Genomic DNA, 18,629 nt, shown 5'->3' with positions numbered 1-18,629 from the left:
GAACAACAAATCTCTATACTGTGCCTCTGTGACACTATCCATGAAATCCATCTGTTTTGTATAAAACCATAAAGATCTGCAGCAGTGGGGTCTGTTTCAGGTATTGAAGATCCTCAAAGGCATCAAGAAAATGGGCCTGAGAACAGAAACTTGAAATGGTGTGACAGGCTTGCCTGTGTGTATTATAAACGCAGGATGAAATACAGCACATTTAAACCTGAAAACAGGAGGGACTGTTGCCGATAGTTGCTGTCTTTCAGGCAGACCGTCACATCACTTAGCTACTAGCAACCAAAAGGGGTAGAATAGAGGCGGAATAGCCTTCGCACATTTATTACCTCTATTACGTACTGTACACAGCCTCTTTCTTAGATCTCAGTTCCCAATTATCTTCTGGGTACCCTTTGTGGCACGTTGTCTCATTGAAGCAGTGTTATTTCCAAGGGCCTGTCATTGGAGAACTACTACCCAGAGAAACACAGCCTCAAGAACATCACTGGGTTTAAACTAATGGTATTACAGTAAACCTTCAGTTTAATGGACACCACTTTAATGAACTTCAGATTTAAAGTATTAACATCTGCTGAAGGGGAGTTTTGTCTGTACGAAACAGAAATACAGGTCTCTTACTGCAATAATGCCGAAATGCGCAAATAATGAAACAAAGTAAAAAGAAATACTACTGTATATACAGTCCGTTTGAAAGTCAGAAATTGTTTACAATGAGCGGTGGCTGTGTTTTGTATGGTTTTGTGAATTTTATATAGTACATTTATGACACCCTAAAATAATGAGCTTGTATATTTATGACAAAAAGACACAGGAACCATTTTCATTGACTGCATTGATCGCAATTGTTAAAAACATTAACAGATCTAGAAAGCACAAACACACACATACTGTATAGATATATTATATTTTATACCTCATATAATAGTAGATTTTTGGGCTGCAAAAAAGCACAATTCCTTCCTCCCCAGCAGGTCATTAAACTGAAGGTTTACTCTATTGAATAACTGACAAGGACTAAGCTTTCTCACATGGGTGTAATTTAGGAGAGTGCACATTTTCCCCTGAGCGGAATTAGTTTTGTGAATAATAGAATGTGTCACTGACCAGCTGGGGGTTAGAGAAGTGTTTGTTGTTGGGCATTGGAGAAGCACTTTACAGTAAAAGCCTGAGGTATGTGGGGAGGAGTTCTGTAGTTCAAGCATTGCTTTAGCAACTGAGGCGTGGTCATAGCTAATCTCTCTAAAACTGTGAGTGGTTACAGTATTACTTTGAAGACGATTTATGCTTTTAAGTCTTTTGTGTTATTTTTAGAGGCCAGAAAGCCTCCTGGACTAAGAAATGGCACCTGTTTGTGTTGTGTTGTCGTGCGCAAGGGTCCCTGAGCTGCCGTACCAGAAGCAGAAATATTTAAAATCCCTAATTAGGAGCCTGTGTTCCTGAGGCCTTGCTCACTAAACATCTTGTATATCGTTTTTTTTTACCATTCTGTTGTGTTTCTTCCTTTATTTTTGGTCATCTCAAAGATATAGCTGCAGGCAGAAGAATGGGTATCTTGTAGCTGACAAGAGGTTATTTGCTAATTTTAGAATTGTAATGAATAAATTCTAGGTTTTCCAAGCTCACCATTCAGCATAACAAGAGATAGCTAAAATATACTGCCTGCAATTATGCATTTCTCGCTGGTGGCACTTTGTATCAGTTTCGATAAGATTTTACGTATGCTTCTCATGAATGTTGTGTGATTACTCACTTAACAAGTGACTCACAAATAATTATATCTTGTTTTGTTCTAATTCATAGGGGATTAAATCTTGTTGTCTTCTAATTCACAGGAGACAAAATTGAGTCACTTACTCCATTTCATTTTGAACTACTCAGAGCACGTGAGATCTTGGCAAACATTTATTTAAAGAGCTGTGATTTCCCTTTCCCACAGTATTTTTGGTGGCTTTACTGCACTGTAGGGGGGTATGGGTGGAGAGCCAGGCACAAGCAGAATTATCAGGACGACAGCTAATGAGTACATAATTTTAGGGTACATTTAAAGTTGTCTCTATAAAAATAATTTATACTGAAACAACATAGGCGGAACAAGGAAATATACAAATTGTAAATTGTGTCAGGCATAATTTAGTTCACTCCCTGCAACTTGCTTTCTGAATTTGGAATCATGTTTAAAATATTGTTACATGTGAAGCGTATATTAGAGATTCCAATATTAATTACAATGCCCACAGAACATGCTGATGACCACTCACTGTGATACAGCTCATCTTCAGCCAGAACTAGAGCAATGAACTATGAGGTGTCTATACAGCGAAGGAGTCATTGATGATACAGCTGGCAACCCGCAGGTCTGTGGTCATGTGTGACCATACAAATATAAGAAAGTTTACAAACAATAAGCCATTTGGCCCACCTAAACCCATTTGGTAGTTAGTAGTTAATTGATCCAAGGATCTCATCCTGCTATTTCTTGATATAGGGTATTAACCACATGGCTGGTAAGCTTGTTCCATGCTCTTACAACCCTTCAGGTAATGAAGCGGCCCCTGTTCTCACTTTTAAATGCACATCCACATGGTTTCCACTGGTGTTCTCTGTCCCCACATGCAGTGGGGCAAACGATTCTGGGAAGTTACCAGCAGACCAGTGAGAGACACTGTAGAGCTACAGTAAGTGGAGGACCTGGTAAAAATGCCCTAATATGGTATAACGATCACCCGCCAGTAGGGAACGGCAGTCCAGAATATCCACTCGTTACATCAGCCCCTGTTAGCTCTTTTCTCTCTCTTTCCTGGAAAGAGCAACACAGTGTTTGTAGGAGCAAAATGTAAGAATTTAAGAAAGGGGAGTGTTTTCTCATGAAAATACTGTATTCACTTCATTTCCTTTGGTATCTACTCGGTGAAAGAAACCTACTGTGCATCTCACTTGTATTTTACTGCAGGGTGTGAAATACAGCACAGAGAAAAAATAGCTTGCAAGCTTTTCATTAAGTATGTTGGTTTTGTAAATACATTCGTTTGCCATTTGTGTCATTGCCTGCTTATTTAATCCGACACCATTCTGTGCTAAGGAACAAAGAACCACATGTCCGTGCTTGTCGTTTTCGGACAATAAGGGGGTATTATATTATATTATTGTGTTTAATTAATTTGATTGCTAGGCAAACTGGCGTCAAGCTGCAAACTCTAATTATACCTACATTTATTTACGCAACAACCCCAAAATATATTGATATGTGATTAAAAAAGTCTACAATCCCATTCCTTTTATAATACATAAAGGGGGCTAAACGAGCAAGTAAAATAGTGGAATGGTGCTCTCTCTCTCTAGAAGTCACAAACATTTGTGTTTATGATGTGCTCGCATCATGTGAAATCAGCTGTTGTGTTAATAACATTGTAGAGAGCGTTGATTTAAACAAGACATTGCAGTGATGCTACTTGTTACCAGTTTCGATGTTGCTCCCAGTTCATCAGCTTAACACTTTTATACCCGGTTTTAATGACATTTCAGATGTAATCAAGATGTGTTTCTTGTGCTTCTCTGAAAATTATTTTGAAAAATAACATTTTCTCCAGAAACTCTGTGCAACGTCTTAATAATACCTTTTGCCTGTGAAAGAGAATTATTCATTCATCTGGGGAACATTAGGCTCAGGAAATATTTTACAAGGAATAACAAAACCCAAGAATCAAATGCACTGAAAATGTTCATTGAGGGTTTAGTCCTACAGCAGGGAGGTCTGGCTCGACCCGCTTGTCTGAGAGCTGTGGGACCAGGAGGACGGGACCCCCCTACAGAGTGAGGGGTGACCAAGGGGCAGCTGGACAGGACAGATGGGCTGGGGGAGGGACGCAGGAGACAAGTGTAAAGGAGAGAAGGGATACTCATATGGTATTTCTAGTTTTTTTTAATTTGGGAAATGGCGTTGGGAATGATTGCACGTTAGAGCAGCTCAGATGAGATTGAACTTGGCTGCTGCCATCCCTCCAGAAATTGTGTCGTAGAGTCTGTTTGTTTTCTGGGTCAGAAACAAACGGGTCCTGACAGCCAGCAGGTTCATGAGAACCTCCCACTGTAGTGGGAGCGAATATTCACAGAGGAGTGTCACGTCTCCTGCTACACATAGCCACGTTTCCGCTTTTCTGTGTCTGCCTTATTGTATTTTCTTCAAATAATCTAAAAATATAGAACATTTTCAGAAAAATAAAGATGCCCAAGAGAGTAAAAAAAAACCACAGCCTGCCTTCTGAAATGTGCAAAATATCAGCTTCGGGGGCCTGCTGCCATATTCTAGATTTCTAAAAAAAAATGACCTGTTTCCCCAAAGCAGAAATGTTATAACCATTCATCACATATTCTTTGTTTTAACCTGATGTGTTGACTTGGTATCCTTCAAGCAAGACCAATGTTTTCCTCCTCAGGGTTTCTCCAGTCTTTTTAGTGGCTTAGTGGTTCAGAAGAACTGTCAGCACTCAGGTCCCCTTTTAACAGCTGAAAGACTTTCTTAGGACTGGATATCAAAACCAAGCCAATGAGAAGAGACGACAGGCTGTGTGTATTGTCCTTTTTATTTGTATTTTATTACACTTTGTAGACATAGCTGCAGTGTATGAATGCTGTTTACACTCCCAGAACCTTGTTTTGGGGTGGCTTTCCTTATACATTTTAGCCTGACATTGCTGTCTGGACACAGGTGAAACGCACATGCAAAACCCACTGTACAATGAAAGCAATATGCTTCAAATGAAACGATGTGATTTTCTGGTTTAATGTCATTGCATCAATTAGTTATTCATTTACACATTCACAGCTACACAGCTACGCGATAATGAAAACCATATTCCTCATCGTGACCGAGATCAAGTAATGACATAAATTCATTAGATTATCTGGTATTTTACAGTACATAGCCTCAAGCTACAATTCCCAAATTGTATTTTTACTAGTTTCTCAGTATTCTCTCGCACACACACGTCAGCGTGCACCTCTGCTTGCTCATTTGCTAAGACACACAATAAGGACAGTGACTCTTGTCAAGACGAGACCTTTTTGCAACAGTTCTAGAAGAACTAGAGCAACGCTGATAAAAGAGTTCACGGACTCGCAGAGAAAAATAGCAAGGAAGCTTGGGTACTATTTAACAAAACAGAACCAGTGAACTTTGTACTGCTGTGGAGTGCTTTCTTTGTTGTTATGTTCTTTCTTTATTTGTTTGACTCAGCTCTCTATTCATAAAACAAAACAAAAAAACAGAGAGAAAAAGCATATAAGATAACAGATAGACTTCTGTTGTAAAGCTCCCTATCCTAGGCAGTCAATGTAAGGGCTGTCACTTTGCCCAAGCCTAGATCAGCAATACGAAAAAATCGTATTATGGACGCTACCTTAACACCATCAGATGTATCACTCAGACCCCATTAAAAACAATAGAATAAACGTATAAACTAAAACATCAGTGGTTTATTTAAATATCGTGACATACAAATTCAACCTCTTCATCTAAGATTTAGTAACACAGAGATAATTGAAGAGTGAAAGGCATGAGCACATTAATGTTCAAACCAATTATTAATACAGACTTGTAAAGTCTATTCATCTGTATTGATAGAATAGTGACAGCTGTTGTTAGCTACTGATATTGCATTAGACCTACATGTAGTAATACCTAAAACCTCAAGTTCAAAACACTCTTAATTTAGCCATTTAAAGCACAGTCAGAAACATTGATGGTAATTCTAACTCTTGTGCAGCTCCAGATACAGTATATCCTCATTCTGAGTGCCAAATGTGCTTAACATAAAATCCAAGCTACAGTAAAACATTGTCTTTTACTATTAGCACTGTTTTTGTTATTTACTATTGTTTTACAATGTTTTACATTGTTTTACTATGGGTTCAACTGCCATTAAGATGGTTTTTCAGTTGTTCTGACCCAATATTGTGATCCTTTGGAGTAAATTTTGAAATTAATGTTCCATATAAAGGTTACTCAAGTGTAAGTTTAAACAGCAAGCTTAAATGTATGCTTTATTTGATATTATACCATGTTTTAGGCAGGATTAACAACATAGAATGAGTGACATGTTGGTCTTACTTTAATATTTGTTTTGGATGATATTAACTGTTGATATTGTATTTCAGTATGTCCAATATTAGGTAGATATCAAAATGGACCCTTTTTAAAAAGTTTGAAGCAAACCCCCAAATATGGAAAGCACAAACATATTGGTCATAGAAGTCAAACTTCATAGTAATATAGTTGTGTGTATTACTGTGTACATTTATTTACCCATTGTGACTTGTATATTCACATCTAACAAATAAACATTAATATTACTAACCAGCACCCTTTCACTATCTAATGCTGCCGGTATTTTTAACTTTTCTTGTAGAATACAACTTAAGGGAGATCATACTGAAACTGCACAATAGTTTCAATCAGATAAATCAGATCTGGAATTCTGCATATACTGTAGTTCTTGTCCCCACATTCCAAAAGGATAAAGAAGCCTTAGAGAAAATTCAGACAAGACTCACTATGTGCCTAGGACAGACTGAGATTCAGTATACAGTGCACTATGACAGCAGTTTAAGCTTGCTTTCACAAAGATACTAGAAAATACCTTACACAATCTTTCAATATTAAGCTTGGTATTATACACTATCTTCCACATAATTGTTGTAATTTGTACCTAGACACATGAATTGATTATTTCTGCTGAAACAGCTTTTGGAAAGATTTCACACACTGAGAAATTATGATGGGAAAGTAAATTACACAGTCACACATGTCTTGTGAAATCTGTAAACTAATTAAAAGCAGAGAGCATATCTGAGATACTTCATAAACACCCTCAATTCAAGCTGTGGTTGTGTCTCGTACAATATGTAGGTACAGAATAATTGTATATCTGCAGCAGGCATAGGTAATTATCGAATAGGCGATGCAAAGGGTCAGAAAGTGAAATACAGGCAAAGTGCAGATACGTTGAAATCTTTTCATTTTAGCAGTGGAATGGAGTGAGGAATGCAAAAGAAAAGGAGGGTATCGCAAAGGTTCCTCGGTACAAGGTGATTTACGATAAACACCGTGGGTATTTGTGAGAGGCTTCAAAAGATACTCATTTCACCAGCTTCCAGTGCTCTAAGCATCAATGCTCATACCGCTGCTGTATCTCATGGGTGGCAAATAAGGCTCGTTTGGTTAGACTCGGTTACTGTACAGTAGGTGTTTCAGTGGGTGAGCAGATTAAGAGACAGATTTGGCGTCGACACTCTCGGCTCAGGGAAGGGAAGTCTGGCCCCGAGGTTGGTAAGAAAGGTTACAATCGCCAGGGAGCCATCCCGTCCATCCCACCAGTTCCGAAGTCGTTCTTCCAGTAAAATGGGTCCTTGAGGTGTGATCGATTTTGTCCTGAAATGATCAGAATGTTCTCGTCGTCATTTAAATGAACAAATCGCTTGCCAGCAATCGCCAAGAAACTGTCACAAGCCTTTCGAAGCTCTATATCGTTTTACTGTACACATACACTAATTGTTCTTTTCTTTTCTTTTCTTTTCTTTTTTTTGGCAGGATATATCTGGCCGTTGCCTTCTGAGCTCTGTCCGATCTGGATTTACCTGGATGTGCTCTTCTCCACTGCGTCCATTATGCACCTGTGCGCGATCTCTCTGGATCGTTACATCGCAATAAGAAACCCCATTCACCACAGCCGCTTCAACTCCAGAACGAAAGCCTTCATGAAAATTATCGCCGTGTGGACTATCTCAGTCGGTAGGGTTGGCAAACCTTTCGATTGTTATTCGCTTGGATCTCACACATACTGTACATGTCTGAGGTAGCCCGTAACTATCTGATCAGCTGTTTGAAAACCGGCAGCTCTCATCCAGAATTGCAGAGCAGTTGGGAACATGCCTAAAGGATTTTAATAGCATGATTCCCAACCTCGTCCCTTTTCAGCAAGTTCTACTTCAAAAGATTCTGGTTCAGTGTTGACCAGAGGAATTCGTTCTACATGTTTATTATTAGCTAATTTCACGTTCGTTAAAAGAAGGGGAAATTGCTTTTTCTCTCATTTTTTGAATACTTAACATATAAACTCCTGCATGGAAAAACAAATAAAGATCGGAGTTTTGGATTTCGGGGTTGGGATGTTTTTTTTTTTTAAAACACCTCTAACTACTGTCAATCAAAAACAATCCGGAGAGTGCCCAGGCCCTCTGGAGTCCTGCTGCATGCTGACCAGATGCTTTTTGAGTGGTGTGAATGAAAACCTGTGTATTGCCAGAGAGCAATTGATGGTAATCAGCATGGGAGCAGCAATAATGGGTACTCAGAGTTTTGAGTGATTTTAAAAGCATGTTTAACTGTTTTAAATGAAACGTAGGCAGAACAATCAAAATCCCTGATTGCCGAGTTGGAATCGTGCTGCCATTGTCAACCGTGCAGTGCTTGATGAAGGGCAAATACCTTCCTCGCCGATGCAGTGTGGGTTATGTTAGTCTGCAGTGCAATAATGAAGAGCAAGTGTTTCTAAAGGCCCCATTCATGGCACCTTAATGTCTCATTAATCAGAATTTCTCCAGTGGATGGGATGTCTTGTTTCAGATGTATTACGTATCAATTGATTTGTGTGAACTGTTACTCAGCATTTGCAATGCAGAGCACTTTGAATTCAGAATAAGTATTTACTCTATCGACACTTGTCTGGGACTGATTTTGACAGTGAGTCATCTTTCGCACCTGACACTGGGAAGTTCACATGATAAGCTGAATTCAACGTGTGAACCGGTAGTATAATGGTATCCTGCATTTCTCATTTTGAAAGCGAACAAACAGGACAGAATTCAGCACCCAGGAGGGGGCACAGACAGAATATGTTTTTGCCAGTGTAACAATTACAGTGGCACAAATTACTCACTGTGAAAGTAATCGTGACTTCCAGTACATACTGTAGGATCACTGTGATTTTCAAAATGAGGCACTTAAACATCATATTGCTTAGTTAAAACACCCAAAAGGGTATTATGTTTCAATTTCAACAGTACCATGATGCAATGTATTTGACTGAACTGGGTATTTTTTATTGGAAATGAAATTTCAACAAAATGCAATGCATCATGGTTTTTGATATAGTTTTGTTTCTATAATATTCACGATACAGGCACCTATAAGCTGTACGGATTCAAATTTGAGAACTATGATATACAGTAATCATTGCAGATTTTCATACAAATCACTACCATATAATTTTTTCATATACTGTAAATCACCTTATTTGCAGTATTAACAAAACTGAAGATACATACTGTAACAATATTGGTGTCCTAATTTTTGGCAGTTCCCCAGAAGATCCTCCTAAGCCTTTCAACTGAACCTGCTCAGAGAGAGATCAGATCAGATTCTGGGTTGTGCCGTTCAGGCACATGCTTGAGAAGTTGTCGAATTAGGTAGCTCTGTTCCGCGTAAGTTGCCACGGGACAGAGTCAGTGCAGCTCAGAGTTAATGTACAGTAGTTCTGAGCAGAGCATGCTTGAGGACAGCAAGATCTAAACAAGGTTCAGGGCTGCTGTAAAGCAGTTAACCGGAATTGGCAGACTTTTCTCATTTAAAAGGCACATTTTATTTCTTTGCTTTTCTTTATTAAAACTGTAATACAGAGTGATCTAGTTCACTTTACATCGAAGTCCTGGCTGTTCATATTAAACCTCCTCCTAAGATCATGTGCCCCCAGAATGGCAGCATGACATTACAGAGGGCATATGGAAGTTACAAGACCTCCAGCTTATTCCCTTGTCAAAAGTCACTCATACCAATAAGCGGTGTCCAACACAACCAATTTAAGATCAAACTTCACAACATAACTAGTTTCCGCTGAAGTACTGTATGTTTACCTCCCAAACTCCCCTGCAGTTTAAAATCCATGACCATGGATGACATGTAGGAATAGAAAACATAACTCTTTGTGCGAAAATGACAAATGCAAAAGTCTAAAAGGGAAGAGAGGTTTCTTCCATAAATAATTTGTGAAAATTGAGTTAAATGGTAAATCATATCATGCTGTTTCAATGCACAAATTATTATTTTTCATGCACATGAGGCATCAAGTTATGAGGGAAAATAATTCTGTTTTTTAGTGTGAAGGCAGACCTGGGCGTATAATTATTTTCTCTTGAGGACCACATGAAGAATGCACAGTGCCTCTGGGGGCCAGATGCAAATGATCACAACCTATTTTAAGAGAAGACGGCTGTCTATTTCTATGTCCTGAACAGCTCGCACAAAGCCCAAGAATCACAGACCGCCTTAAAGGCTCCAGGATCGGAGAGATGTTGGTGTGTGTGATCCCCTGCTGGGCTGTTTGTATAATATTTAATGAATTGGATCTAGAGGAAAGATTAAGGAATTCTCCATCTCACTGCAGACACAATTGATCCCTTCTCTAAGACTATCATCATCAGCACAGAACAGTCTGCGAGACGTGCAACTTGCTCTCCCGCTGAGAGATAAGGATCATTTCAGCTGGCTACTTCAACGCCGTGATGCACATTCATCCACACTCTGTGCTGCTGCCCTCGAACCGGCAGACACTAGCTCCCTTAAAAAACCCACAGTCATTTTGGAGTAAAAATGGAGGGTAAAATGAGTATGGTATTGAGGGTTTTTAACACGGTCCAATGTCTCCATGTAGTCTGCGCTGCATTGCTTGCACTCTGTCAATCTGTTTTCAAAGACACAACCCTGAAGTTAGGCTACCGAATTTCAGTTGGCTTGTACCTGTCACTGACTTCACACTTGAGAAGCCAGCGTTTTGTCTGAGACAACACTGCCCCTGTCACATTAAGCTAACAAACACAGTAAATGCTAACATTTCACTTGAGCTTTTCAGGGTCAGTTGTTGCTTTAATAATTCCCTTCATGTTCATTTCTGATGCCAAGATCTTGAACCGATTTAAATACTGCTGTACATATATCCAATAGGATTCCGGGGGTGAAAATGAAAGGTATCTTTCTGTGTAGTACAGCAATATGTTGATCAATATATTGCACAACAGTACTGTGTAATTGTGTGCTAAACAATATACTGTGAGGCTTTACACTTCAGCACAATCTGCTTTCATTTTAAAGACCATGTACAGTATACTCAAAATATTTTAAATTATATAATAAAATATGAGATTTGTATTTAAAAATACAAGGCCTAGAATGTTTAAGAGATGCATCTATTTTACATATAGCACTGGATGCATACATACAGCACATGGGCCTAGTAGCGAGAATCATGACTGGTTTTGATCCATCACATTATTCTGTTCACAAAGACGTCAGTTTAACGTATACTGTATCAAAATTTCAATTGGAATTTAAAATACCTTTACAGAGTACCCAGTGCAGTGAATACTAAGTGTGTCTGTTACTGTGTAGGTGTATAGAATTAGAGCAGTGTTTATGTTGTATGTATGACAGGATTGAGCTACTTAGCTTTTGTGTTTGGCAGAAAACAAGTTTAATTTAGCTTCCCCTTCCCAACTGCCAAATGCATGACAACACACGTACAAAGTCTTGAAGAAAAGCCCGAGGAAGGGGAATGAAACTCATTTTGTTTGGAATGGTATCAGATTCAGCAGGAAGACTGAATAACTGTTCAGCATGACCACATATAAACACCTGGCCCATTTGTTTAAGCTGTCATTTTTGAATGAGGACATTAGCTGAAGAGAATTAGCCTCTGGAATGGGAGCCAGGAGCTCATAAACATTAAAAGGCGGTTACTGTAATATTTCGACATTTGTCTGGGTCATAGCATGTATTGCCTGATCTTGTTTCTTTAAAGGGACAATGCACATCCTGTTTTGTTGGGTTCATGTGCATTGTGGTAGTTGAGAACTTAAGAAGAGTTAAAAAGGAGAAGAAGTCATTCGGCCCATCTAGCTGGTTTAGTAGTTAGCAGCAAATGAACCCAACCGTCAGGAAACCTCAATGAAAAGGCTTGCAGATCCTGTGCAGACGTGGGAGCGAGTCGATAGAGAGACAGGCAAACAATCCGGGACGTCAGGCGAGATCGTAGTCGTTAGGCGAAAGGTAGATTCATAACCAGGAAGTACAGAGAGAAGCAAACAATCCGAAACAGAAGGCGAGGTCCAAGGCCGAGAGGGGCGAAAGGGAGTTCAGTATCCTGTAAGCGAGGTTCAGCGTTAACACGAGGTAGAGTCCTCAAGGAGTAGACTCAATACTGAGCAGCGGGAAGCGGGATAGGATGGTTTAAATAGCGCTGCTTGTTATTAAGAACCCGCTGCTGGTACTGGTTAGTTCTTCTGGGAGTTGATCTCCGCTGGCTGGTGGTCGTGACACCAACAGTCTCATCCAGCAGCTTCTAGAAAAAAGACAAGGTATGAGCTTCAACACCACGGCTGGGTAGCGTGTTCTGTACTTTCTCAACCCCTTGTATAAAGCAGTGCCTCCTGTTTTTAGCTTTATATTTACTGTACATACACCTCCACATATTTGAGATGGCTAGCCAAAGTTAAGCATAGAATTGCCTTTAATTTCCTTAAGCATGCCTTAGAATGTGTAATAACCAATGACCACCAAGGTTTAGACAAATTTAGGAATATAGTACAGTATACAGTATGTCCTCATTTCTGTCACATCAAATGACGAAGCAAAAAACGTGTAGTATATTTTAGTGCAATAGCAAACATACTGTAGTTTCGTGCAGCTATTGCACTGAAAAATAGATTTTTGGGGGGAGACAAAACTGTAATCTTTCATTTGCCAGGGGTCTTCCCAATCTTCTGTGTTGTGTTTCTTTCCATAGTATATTCCATAACTCCTCAGTGAACACCCATGTGAAATATTTATTTAAAATATTAACATTTTCATTTCAGTGTTATCAAATTCTCTTTTTCTCTTAATCTCATCTCAGCTAAGGACTTTACCTGATCCGCGGTGCTCTTTGGCTTTTGAACCACTGGATGAACTGTTTTGTATTAGTTTTAACCTCCACAGCGATTTCTTCATATCTTTCTTGACTTGTTCTTCCAGTTAGATGTGCTCTCAGGCCATCAAAAACTATAGTCAGGATACAATGAAATGTTCTATTATTCTGAAACTTGTAATGCCAAAAAATATAGCTGCATTTAAAACAGGAAAATATGAATATTGCTGATGGGAAGAAAAATTGAAAGTGTGACCTCAAGAGATACAGGCACCCTACTGAATAAGACCTCAACAAGCTTTTGATCTCATGGTAATTGGATACATCAATTCATGACATTAAGATGTATCTCTATTTTGAAAAGCAACAGGAAACTAAATGAATGAAATACTATGTTAGTGAGGGTGATAACGAATCAGTTTGTGTTTCGTTCAGTTTGAGAAACTAAGTGCTAATAAGATATGTTCTTTTAGAATAAAAAAAATTAAGCTCAGCAGATATCTTCAATGCCTGACCTGTATCAGTAACAAGAAAAATCTGGAAACAAGGAATTTAGACATTTTAAAGCAGGTGCGATTTAGATTCTAACAAACTCACACCGACTATGAAATGCAAATTAGATTAACTTTGATTACATTCTGCACTGGAGACCAAACTCATTGTAAAGGAAAGGAAATCTGCATGTGACCCAACCTATGAGGTCCTGACCGTTTACAAAAGATCACAATGGATCGTGTCTTGTGGTTAAAATAAATTTGCTCTGATATAGCTGTGACTGTACCTGTTTTTGTTTTTATTTTGTTTTTTTTTTCTGTCTTTTTTCTTCTTTCCTCTTTCACTCTTATTTTTTTCCCTTAACTCCATTCTTCATTTCTTTTTCTTGCATTCATTGTTATTCTCTTAAAGAAATGTAAAAGTTTAAATATTGATGTCTCTGCTGTGATATTTAATAAACATAATTGGAAAAAAAAATAGATTGCCTGATATAACAGCGTCCTTTGCTCTTTGTTTGCAGGGATATCCATGCCAGTCCCAGTGTTTGGCCTTCGGGATAATTCAAAGGTCCTGAAGGATGGCATCTGCTTCCTCGCAGATGACAACTTTGTCCTCATCGGCTCGTTTGTAGCCTTCTTCATTCCCCTGACCATCATGGTGGTCACTTACTTCTTAACGATCCACGCCCTGCAGAACGAGGCCACCATGTGCCTGGATGAGCTGGTGCCCAAACCCAGGTGGACATCCTTCAGCTTCCTCCAGCAGAGCTCTCTGTCCTCAGAGAAACTCTTCCGCCGCTCGCTGAGCAGGGAGGCGGGGCCGTACGGGCGGAGGACGATGCAGAGCATCAGCAACGAGCAGAAGGCCTCCAAGGTCCTGGGAATCGTGTTCTTCCTGTTCGTGGTCATGTGGTGCCCCTTCTTCATCACCAACGTGCTGGCGGTCATCTGCAAAGACACCTGCGACTCGAACGTCATCGGAGGGCTCCTCAACGTATTTGTGTGGATAGGCTACTTGTCCTCTGCGGTCAACCCACTGGTTTATACTTTATTTAACAAGACGTATCGCTCTGCATTCTCGCGCTACATCCAGTGCCAGTACAAGGAGGAGAAGAAGCCCTTGCAGCTCATACTGGTGAATACCCTTCCCCCACTGGCTTATAACTCCACACAACTGCAGCTGGGGGAGTTGAGCTCCCTGAAGAACAGCAGTCGAATGGGGGGCAAGGATTACTCCTTGGTTGCTATAGGAATTAACAATTTTAATACTTCAAAGCCCCTTTCAGGGCAGGCCAGTGAGAAGGTGAGCTGTGTGTAACTGTCAGTGGCTGCGGTTTTCTTCATCCCAGAAGGACAGAAACCATGGAAAATGGAACTTGCCATCAATTACACATTTGCCACTGAGATGGATTTCAATAAGGGTGCTCAAAAATAGAATGTAACAGCACAGGCAGCAGAGTGTGCTTTGAGACTTCTTCTATACTATTAAAGAGTGATACTTGGATGAAAATATAGAGAAGAAAAAAATAAAGGGAAACAACCAGGGTTTGGTATGTTCGAAAATATCAGAAAAACACGCTTGTTTTGATTTACAAAGCTGATATTGTCATGCCGAAAAGAGATTTTGCACATTTATCTGTTTATGACGTTATTATTTCTTTTCTTTTTTTTTGTCAATTATCTTATGGAACACGTGTTTTAGCTCCAGTGCTCACTTCTGAAAAGAAACAAGCGTTCCAATAGTAAACTTAACAAGAAAACAGAGGGAAACCTGTTTTTGCATATTAGAAAATGCAATAATTGGAGACCTGGAGATGATTTGCACTGGTGTGTCTTTGTTGAAATGCATTGAGCTTTAAACTGTAGAAATATAAAGTTAATTATTGCAGAGCTACAGGCAGTACACCCACTCAGCACTGAGAAGAAGGTATTTCTTTTCAACTTAAAGTGAACACCAGCAGGTCTCACAAGTTTACTTTTACTTGCTTATTGGGTAGTTCCGATGAGCTCAATTTAATGTGTCATTCAAATGTAAAAACAACATTCGAGCTGATAAAGACTTTTTAGATGCCATACTGACTCTAACAAGCTTCTAAACACATTGATGTTGGTCCTAGCTTTTCTGTTCACTCCCCCTCCTCTTCACAGAGGGCTCATAAATTGTGTTGTTTGTTTTCAAGGTTCATTCACTGTAATGTCAGTTTCGTTTCATGCAGGATCATTCATAAGTGCAAGAGTTTCCTGGGTTTTTTTTTCCAATGAACTTAAAGCAGAGAGAATTTATGGATTGTTGTGATTCACTAGCTTCTCTGGAGCCAGATACTTTCAACTGATGATTTCAAAACAGGCTGTGTGCTACCCAGGACAAAATCTGAATCAGTAATGGTGTCAAGCCCAGGTTCATTTAAGAAATTTTATCCACCACAGCCAACAGCTTATTTCATGGTGCGTCTTTATCTACCAGTTGTATCTACCCAATAAATCATTCCTGTCAAGAACCAGCTTTCAGATTTGTGGATCTTTGGTGGGATGGCCATTTAATTTAAACTGGGCCAAATGTGGTTTGAAAGAATGAGAAAACCTGAGGTGAAACAACTGGGTTAATTATTATAGAATACATCGTGATTTATCGTTTTTCAAGCTTTGTGGGCAAGCATTTCTTTACTACAGAAATTCTGTTTTCACAGAATATTAGCATTAATGCCACAAAATCTTATCCGTGCTAAACATTTTTCATTCTTTGAACACCCAACACTATTAAAAACCTAAACGTGTGAAAAATTACGCCATTGGTCAGTGGTCATGGATATTGAAACCATACACTCGTGTGTGTAAACATTGAACTGCTGTGTGTGTTAATTACAGTAGGTAAAGAAATTGAATGTAAAATGTCACATGCCTTTTTGCAGTGAGTGGCTGTTAGACTCTCTTCTCTTGCCATTTTATATTATGTGTGGTACATGAAATTCATCAATAAATTCAGACAATCAATTTCGCTCTTTTTGAGAACTGTTACAGTGTCACATTTCACGGTTACAAAAACACCAAAACAAAAGAGTTTCCAGTAAACTGGAACTCTGATGTACAGTACATTGCTTTGGAAGGATGTTTATTGAGTAAAGGTTTGTTCCATGCTGCAAAAAGAAGAAAGGAAACACCATGTTTTCAGCTGTGGAGTCTTCTGAAGACACTGATGTGTTCAAGGTCTGAATCTCCCATGTCTCCATCATGAAGGCAAAGCAAAACAACCTGCTTTGTCACAACCACTTATTTTCAGGAAGTACGAAGCCATAGATATGTGAGTCCTTGGGAAATTTACCTTAATTCATTAGTGTTTGGATTGCAGATCTTTGATTGCATTATATCTCTTTCTATTTTAAAACGGGCAATAAGAAATACAGCTTATGTGCTGTACTCTGTTTCATTGCCTTTTTCAATCTAGCAGACTGGAAAACATAAAAAATGGAAACGTGCTTGTGCTAAAATGGATAAAATATTTTTAATTATTCCCTTTATGACAAGATGTGTAGCATGACTAGTGTGTTGACGGTCCATTATTTACTGGTAAATGGTAATTCTTGGCAAACTTAGGCCTTGCCATTACACCCGATGAGAGGAGAAGTCTTTGTTCTGTTTGTTGTACCTGCCTGCTAATTTGGGGAGGTTAAGATAACTTTATTGGCCGTATACAATTTCTTGCATTAGGAATTTGTCTTTTCACATACCGCAGCTTGCTCTCCATGAGACACACAAACAGGGAGAGAAGCTTGGGGTCAGAGCACAGGGTCAGCCATTTATACGGCGGCCCTGGAGCAGCTGGGGTTCAGGGCCTTGCTCAGGGGCCCAACGGAATAGGATTCCTCTGCCGGCTGCAGGATTTGGACCGGTAACCTTACAGCCACAGATGCAGATCCTTGGCCACAGTACCACCACTCCGCCCAGTTCTAGCATAAGCCATGGGAGAGGGAGGATAACTGAGCTCAGAAAAGTTCCATGTCGTTACCCACAATCCCCCCCTCCCTCCAGTACAAAGTAAAAATCCAGCTTGGGGGACAAAGACCTCCCTCCCCCAGAAAGGATCTCACTTTTCCCTCAAGCCCACCTCGGTCCCCTGCTAGGAAGAGGGGGAAACTGGTCAGCGACAGGAAGTGTCTCTGCTGGTAATTGTGACACAATTCTAAAGAATGCTTACATTTAAATTACAAGATTAAATAAAAATATGTTAGTGTTAAATTAGTTCAGAAAGGGGATGGGAGGTGGGTATGGAGTTCAGAAAAATAAGAAAACATTACCATACATATTTCTATTGCACAGAAGAAACAGAACAGGTTAACATTCAGACAGATATTGATTGTGTTTGAAGTGAACTGAGATCCGGTATTCATGAAGCCTTTTACAGAATGTCCTTAATGACAGATTAGAGTGAGTCATGCTATATTTTATTCAGAGAAACAGACTCATTTAAATGGCGCACAGTTCAAACCCCATTCTGCTTTCAGTATGTAAACAATATTTAGCAATAGATATACGTTGTACTTGACAAATGTTGAGCTATAAATCAATTGGTTTATAATTTCAGTGATCATGATATATATTTGTAAAGGTTGTGCAAAAGTACTAGTTGTTTTTTGCAAAACTCTTTGAACAAACATCGTGAAATGCCAGTAGGCATGTCTGCCATTTTCTGTATAGTTCAGGGTAATTATGAATAAAAATCATTAAGGAGAGAGTGCATCTGTGTCACTGTTCAGTATCATTAGTACTGCACTAGCCTTTAATTAAGTCTAAATGTCTTGCTTTAAATTTTTTATGTTTTTTTCCTGTTGTTGGAGAGTTGTTTTAAGATGCACCTTTAGTAATATTGATCATGAATTATTAAAACATGCTATATCCTTTTAATATCTACGAATTATGAATATGTCATTGATATTACTAATAACATCAAACACTGGTAGTTAAGTGACCTGCATAATCCAATAAAGGAATCTCATGAGCTTATATCTAAAGTATGTTCATTTTTCATGCAAATAATTTAATATTCAGAACCGTCACAGCATTCTCTAGTAAATAACCATCTAAAAATGATTGTCAGTTCTTAAGTATTACAAAGCTTTGAAAAGAGAACTGACCTATTGTTTAACATTAATTTATAACACTTGAAAGTGAATTTATT

General features: G+C 39.0%; 1 protein-coding gene across 3 annotated transcripts in view; it reads left to right on the top strand.

Annotated features, from left to right (window-relative positions):
* htr2aa (5-hydroxytryptamine (serotonin) receptor 2A, genome duplicate a) overlaps window positions 1-18,183 on the top strand; it is a 34,701-nt gene extending 16,518 nt beyond the window's left edge. For all 3 annotated transcript variants that reach the window (XM_088646447.1, XM_088646457.1, XM_088646437.1), the window contains 2 exons: window positions 7,598-7,798; window positions 13,978-18,183. In XM_088646447.1, the coding sequence (XP_088502573.1) occupies window positions 7,598-7,798; window positions 13,978-14,774 (998 nt within the window). In that variant the 3' untranslated portion in view covers window positions 14,775-18,183. The remainder of the gene's footprint in view (window positions 1-7,597; window positions 7,799-13,977) is intronic.
* The last annotated feature ends 446 nt before the right edge of the window (window positions 18,184-18,629 follow it).

The sequence above is a fragment of the Lepisosteus platostomus genome, chromosome 2 (genome assembly GCF_059453375.1).
Source record: "Lepisosteus platostomus isolate fLepPlt1 chromosome 2, fLepPlt1.hap1, whole genome shotgun sequence".
NCBI lineage: Eukaryota > Metazoa > Chordata > Actinopteri > Semionotiformes > Lepisosteidae > Lepisosteus > Lepisosteus platostomus.
This window is presented reverse-complemented; position numbering and strand designations above follow the sequence as displayed.